The following is a 6467-nucleotide window of genomic DNA, read 5'->3' on the forward strand; positions in this document are numbered from 1 at the left end:
CCAGAGAAGAGATTATTAATACCTAAAGATTATTTATCACAGTTTGATAATCCACCATTTTTCCAAAATTATCTGAAGGCTATACTTTGGATTACTAAGCCTTGGGTTATGTTTATGAAAATGAAAAGGTTGATGTCTTAACTTGGACATTAAAAAAATATCAGTGTGCTTCCTGGTGTCTTACTTTGCATTAAAAATTGACACCAATGTATAATCTAATTAGCACATTGTTGTATTGATCTATACAGGTTCAAACACCTCTCGGGAGACTAAGTTTCTATTTGTCTCTACATTTCCAGCAACACATGCATTTTCTAGGAAAAGGAAAACAGGGATAACTGGTATGGTGATTTGCTGACGTAAGAAAAATTTTAATCAAGTAGGGGGTGTGACTGATCGCGAATGATCTGAGCCATATTTTATGTGATCATAGTGCTGTAAGCCTTTTTAGTGCAGTCAACATTCTGTGTGTGATTGATGCACAACTACAGTTAAGAGTTAAAAGATTTATTTTTAATATTACAGCATACAAAGTCACTGCAAAAAGATTTCAAGGGAGACTTGAAGGAAATTTTACCTTTACAAATATGATATAGAAAAGGTGAAAACTTGAGAATATCAAAATGATTTCAGAGTTAAAAAAGAAAACAAAATCCACCAAGGCACTGACAAACAAGAAGAATGTATAAAAAGCCTTTTGCTGTATAGACAAAGTCGCAGTTTGAATAACTCACGTACAAAATACAGTACTTTGAATATGTGTAAAGTGAGGTAAGAATATGTGAGCAATCCATTGCTTTCTGTGTCTGCAGCGTCAAACCTTTAGTAGACCAAAAGAACACCGAGAAGTAACAGAATTATTGAGTGTCACGTTAAGGTCAGAATGCTGGTCAAAATGCCCCCAAACACCTTATGATTGTATATTACACAAGATTGCAGTTCTTTTACCATCTTTTCAGAGAAATTATATGACTGTTTTTTTAACAATCTAATGATTCATCTTAAACGTAAACATAACTTTATACAGAAGAATTGGGTGTTGCACCTACTGGAAGAAGAGAAATGAACTGGGGTTTAATTAAACCCAAACTTTTACCGGAGTTCTCTTAATATATACCGTTTTCTAAATATTTCCGCAAAAATATCTCTTTAACTTCATGGAATATGACCACCCTCTTACACGTTCAGTGCCAGCAGAACATTACAGATTTACACTAGTGAACACTCACAAATACATGAGAATGTGGATTGGCTAGTATACAGACAATGATGTAAAACGGATGGAGAGAGTGGGAAGAGCAGAAAGGCAATTTCTGTGAAAAAAATACCAAAAAAACCAAAAGAAAACAAGGGAAACTCTTAATTTGATCAAAACATTTCTCATAATATCATTTAAGGTAGAAAACAGAATGCAGTGACTTGTGTACCAAGTAAAAAATAAATTAATTAAAATGCATTCCTTGTTCAAGTCTTGACAAGCTCTCCATCCTTCAATTTTGTGCACGTAATCCTGCACAGCTCACTTCCCCAGTGGCATAGGCATCTTGAGTGCAACAGCGCTATTAGTCCAACTCCCAATTCTTACACATGAATAAGAGGCAGAAATGAAGAACAATTAATTCGAGACAAGTTCTTCCTGTTGAGCGGGTTTCTTTTTGCATTCTTCCTCCTCCTGTGCCCATTTCCCTCAACTGCAAATCTTGCTGTCTTTCTCCTCTCTGCTCTTCATGCTTCCCTCACATCTTGCGAATGACAAGAACAGTGGTAAGGACTCCTGCCAAGAAAACCCCGACCGTCTGCCATGTTGGTGTGCCGAAGTAGGAGCGAATACCCTCCTAAAAATGCAGAAAAGACATGAAAATTAATATGGACAAATGGACTATTGCTAATAGATTAGGTTTATTAGTTAGCTCCTTACCCAGCCACCTTGCTCCCTGATCCAGTTGATCACATGTTCCCGGAGATAGTCTATGGTCCAACTGATAATGGTTCTGATAATATCAGGAATCTGAGTTACAAGAGCCTGGAAAGGTGTAAAGAGAAGATTTTTAGATTTTTTTTAATTTTTTTTTTAAAATTAAATAATGCATGCCTCACTTTTGTTATTCATTTATTTTTAAATACCAAGCACAGCAATTTCACGTACTTTGATAACGAGTCGGCATGCAAAGTAGAACAGGGCAACCACCCTGCCCCAGTTAAATATTCCATCTGAAAAGATCTCATAGGCCACTCTCATAAAAACCTCTCTTGTGGGACAAAGTGAAGAGTCATTTATCATTCTAGGGAAAAAGATTGAATAATGGTAAGCAAATCATTTACTTATTACAGTTATAGTTGACCAAACTTGCATATCATAATACTCCACGCCTTTAAAATTGCCTGAAGAGGCACACAGACAAGTTACCAACCTTTGGAGGTCTACATTTCCATCCAGCTCGTCTCCAATCTGCTGCAGGCACTGAGCAAGCTTCTTAGTTTTTGGGTCAGTCAGCTGGCTTCCACCAAGCTGTTCTCTCGTCACTGCTTTATTGCCATCTACTTGCCTCTGAACTCGCTCATAGATGAAACTATACAGCACAAATACACAACAGTAAGCATTCTTACACTTTCTCTAATTCAACAGCAAGAAACCAAAGTGAAGGGGTTAAGCTGACCTGGTTACCTAAGCTGGTTGTCATCATTGAACCTTGGCACATTAGCACTTTCAAAATGGACTGTTACTTATAAATAGCACTTTACTTCTCTATTTGAGCGTTGAATGTGTTTTCTTACAACAAGCCTCGTTCACATACGATACATATTTTCTCTGTGGCAAAGCACTTCTAACCCAGCGTTAGGACACTAGCACTGCGTCAAGGTCAACATGAGATTCACTATTTACGTTGACATGCAACCTAGAAGAGCCGGGGATCAAACCAACAGCCTTCCAACTGGAAGGTGACCTGCTCTACCTTCTGAGCCAAGTCATCAAAGGCACTCAAACTCCTTACACCTAACCCCTCATATCAAGTTGATTTCCTTCACAAAAATGATATATTCCACATATAACTGCTACCCAAGAGTGTAGTGTGTACTCACTCCTTTAACAAAATAGTTCCGACTTCCAGTATCTGATCTCCGGAATTCCCTGAAAGACAAATGTAGGCACTCATTAGATGACTCAAATGCTGATAAATAAGCATTGCGCCAAATTATTATCTAAAGTGATCTCATGTCTCATGAGCAAGATGTAATTATACGTCAATTCTCAGTTTCATCCTATGCATTTTCTTCGTAACAATTAGTTTAAACACGTTTTTAAAACTATTGTTTTTGTAAATTATTTATATCTGCTGTTCAACTCAACTCTAGACACCTGTTTGTCCGTAAAATATACAAAGGCAATACATCAAATCTGGTGTTAGTTATTTACTTGATAGTATTACTTTAAGTTAATTCGCGTTAAACATGGTCGTAACTGAGGAAATTTGCCATTTTTTAATGTCAAAAGGATGCCGTTTCCAAATGTGTACGTTTCGCTTTTGGTCAAACGCGTTTGCTTACTCTTTCTAGCGCGAACATCTACACAACGCAGTGCTAACGCAAAGCTAACGTTTAGCTACTTTTGCTAAGCTAAGCCCTATCCATGTTAACGATACACTTAGCAAGCAATAAAGCGGCAAACTAAATGTTAACTGTTAAAGCGCCACATTATCTGTGTCTATCGGACTCCCACCGACACTGTCAGAGTCGAAATATATATATTTTATTTGTTGACGATAGCTGCTACTACCTTGATCGCCTCCTCCTGGGTGTGATGCCATCTTGTTTTCTGTTTGGGTCGTTTCTGTTTCCCGTGCAATCACGTGATAACAGTTATTTGTTCGTGCCAGTGGGCGGCACTTGCCACCCTCACTTTTTCACCCCCTAGTTTAATTTACAAATGTACAAATAGAACTATAGGCAACAGAAATAGGGAAAAACTATAATGTCCCCTACCACACGTAAAGTGGTACGATAACCCTGTAATTTTAGACCAAAAAAAGTCTGTTATATCTTTTTTTTAGCCTCGCCTAAATGAACGTCATTTCCCGTACCTCGGTGTCTTCCGTCCGTCGCGCGCATGCACAGGCCTCTTTACGACTCGGCTGGCAAAGATGGCGGATGCACAAGTATGTTCGGCAAAACGGCGTGGTGACTTTAAAACGACATATTTACACTTTAATAAACCATTTACTCATCTAGAATTAAGTATATGCCATTATAGTGTTCTTATATTTGTTCCTGAGTCACTTCAAACTACATTTACGCGCTTATAGTCAACATTTTTTGCTCCTCTGTACTCCCTCGTGCACCGCTCAAGTAGCCGGAATGGTAGCTTGGTTAGCTTAGCGTGCTATTAATTACCATTCCCTATAAATACGGCTTCTACTCTTCGCATGTTGTGCGTGTTAAGTCTTAGCGTTTAGGCACGTCTTCTGTAACTTGTTAGCCTGTATGTCATATTAACCAAAAGTGAACATAGTTTTTAGTGAGAGGAAGTAAGTCTTAAGTCGACTAACGAGCGGCGGCGTGTGAGAGAAATGCGTGGTGAAGGTGATGTGATTTCTTTTTCAAAGCTTTAACTCGCTGATCTGTTTTTCTGACCAGACCGAGAGATCCTATCAGAAGCAGCCTACCATCTTCCAGAACAAAAAGCGTGTTCTGATCGCAGATGGTGGCAAGGAGACCAAGGAAAAGCTTCCTCGCTACCACAAGAGTGTTGGGCTGGGCTTCAAAACACCAAGAGAGGTAAATGAATCAATTCAAGACATTCGTCAAACATTTAAATACATGTATTTGGTTGTAAGCTGCAGATGATGTTTTTCTCACGATGGTCTTCCAAGCCTGCAAGGTTCTGACGACAGTGCCTTTTGGCAACACTGATGCAAACTTGTGATTATGATTCCATGTTAGACTTGATAGTGTTATCACTCATTCATAGACAGTAACATGTTTGTTTTTCTCCAGGCTATTGAAGGCACCTACATTGACAAGAAATGCCCCTTCACTGGAAATGTTTCCATCCGTGGCCGTATTCTCTCTGGTCAGTTTGTTTCATAGCACAGACAAGTGTTTTTACAGACGTCCTAAACTTAATTCAATTTTAACTTGTAATTTTATTTTAAATGAAGCCAGAACAGTCTAATTTACTACAAACCACATATCTTCCTTTTTTGTCACTGTCCTGCAAATGATGCTTATCTCACGATGGTCTTCCAAACCCTTTGGGTTCTGACGACAATGCCTAATGGCAACACTGATGTAGTCTAGTGACAAAAGTACTAAGAGCAGTTTTCTAAATCTATCCTTTGCCATGTAATGACTATAGAAAGTGGTATAACACAAAATGCTGTCCATTATCTGTCTGAAGGTGTGGTGACCAAAATGAAGATGCAGAGGACCATTGTCATCAGACGTGACTACCTGCATTACATCCGCAAGTACAACCGCTTTGAGAAGAGGCACAAGAACCTCTCGGTCCATCTGTCACCTTGCTTTAGGTACAGCATCTCAAATATGTTTTGTTAAATAACTGTTTACTTAATAACTGTGTTCCTTCAAAGCATCTTATTTTGCTGCATATGATGTTTTTTCTCACGATGGTCTTCCAAGCTCAGGAAGCTCTGACGACACTGCCTTTGGCAAAAACTGATGCCGCTTTGCTTCAGTATGACAAAATTTCTGTCTACTTATTTTTGGACATGCATACCCATTTTAAATTCCCCTTTGCACTGTTTTTTTTTTTTTTTTTTTCTTCCACAGAGACGTCACAGTTGGAGACATTGTGACTGTCGGGGAGTGCCGACCCCTCAGCAAGACTGTGAGATTTAACGTCCTCAAAGTGACAAAGGCTGCTGGAGCCAAGAAGCAGTTCCAGAAGTTTTAGATGTGACTTTGAACAAGATGTCTGCTGTCGGCTAATTTGTCTCATTTTGAAATAAAGGAAATCTTGGCTAAATTTCCCGGAACAGACTGAAATAGAAAACATTTTTGTGTGGCTTTATTTCCAGTATTTTGAGGATAATAAAGAGACAGCACTCTGTATTACTGGTCACTGTAACAATATTATTGATAAATTTATGAAGTACTTGTACTAAAATTAAGTATTTTAATGTTGGGTACTCTGCTTCCTGGTCTAAAAGTCTATAAAATCTGGCATTACCGTCATGATAAGGTACACTCTTCCAATTCTTAGATTTTACATATCAGTGCACAAGGAAGTTCTGGTTCTAAAGTTATTTAAATACAAACCTAATGAACAGCAGCACATGACATATTGTCAGTGAGCAAAAAAAGAAAAATGCAGAAGCAGTGGGTGAAAACATCAAGATTCAACAGCTTGTTTCTAAATGTGGTTCGCCTTTAAAAACAATACAAGGAACTGCAGTGACTGCTTATAAAGACTATCAGTCTCATTGTTGGGTATGAGTTTGGGCTCACTC

General features: G+C 38.4%; 2 protein-coding genes and 3 non-coding genes across 6 annotated transcripts; 4 read left to right on the top strand and 1 right to left on the bottom strand.

Moving 5' to 3' along the window:
• Positions 1–491: 491 nt before the first annotated feature.
• On the bottom strand, positions 492–3948 carry LOC116312494 (apoptosis regulator BAX). Of its 2 annotated transcripts, XM_031729935.2 has the most exons (6): positions 3776–3948; positions 3082–3130; positions 2412–2570; positions 2147–2282; positions 1919–2023; positions 492–1835 (listed from the first exon to the last, which is right to left on the bottom strand). In XM_031729935.2, exons 1-6 carry the CDS (start codon positions 3804–3806, stop codon positions 1737–1739), a joined length of 579 nt encoding a protein of 192 aa, XP_031585795.1. In that variant the 5' UTR covers positions 3807–3948; the 3' UTR covers positions 492–1736. The 2 variants fall into 2 exon arrangements, with proteins under 2 accessions (XP_031585795.1, XP_039467101.1); XM_039611167.1 differs by lacking the exon at positions 3776–3948 and having other exon boundaries at positions 3082–3200.
• A 64-nt stretch (positions 3949–4012) lies between these two features.
• rps11 (ribosomal protein S11) lies at positions 4013–6010 on the top strand. Its single transcript, XM_031729936.2, has 5 exons — positions 4013–4154; positions 4633–4773; positions 4993–5068; positions 5396–5525; positions 5788–6010. The coding sequence occupies exons 1-5, from the start codon at positions 4140–4142 to the stop codon at positions 5909–5911; spliced, it is 486 nt and encodes a 161-aa protein (XP_031585796.1). The 5' UTR covers positions 4013–4139; the 3' UTR covers positions 5912–6010.
• On the top strand, positions 4834–4917 carry LOC116312526. Its single transcript, XR_004198883.1, has one exon. It is a non-coding gene; the product is annotated as a small nucleolar RNA SNORD35 (small nucleolar RNA).
• LOC116312527 lies at positions 5211–5294 on the top strand. The gene has a single exon (XR_004198884.2). It is a non-coding gene; the product is annotated as a small nucleolar RNA SNORD35 (small nucleolar RNA).
• Positions 5602–5686, top strand: LOC116312528. Its single transcript, XR_004198885.1, has one exon. It is a non-coding gene; the product is annotated as a small nucleolar RNA SNORD35 (small nucleolar RNA).
• Positions 6011–6467: the final 457 nt, after the last annotated feature.

Source organism: Oreochromis aureus, linkage group 4 (genome assembly GCF_013358895.1).
Source record: "Oreochromis aureus strain Israel breed Guangdong linkage group 4, ZZ_aureus, whole genome shotgun sequence".
NCBI classification, from domain to species: Eukaryota; Metazoa; Chordata; class Actinopteri; order Cichliformes; family Cichlidae; genus Oreochromis; species Oreochromis aureus.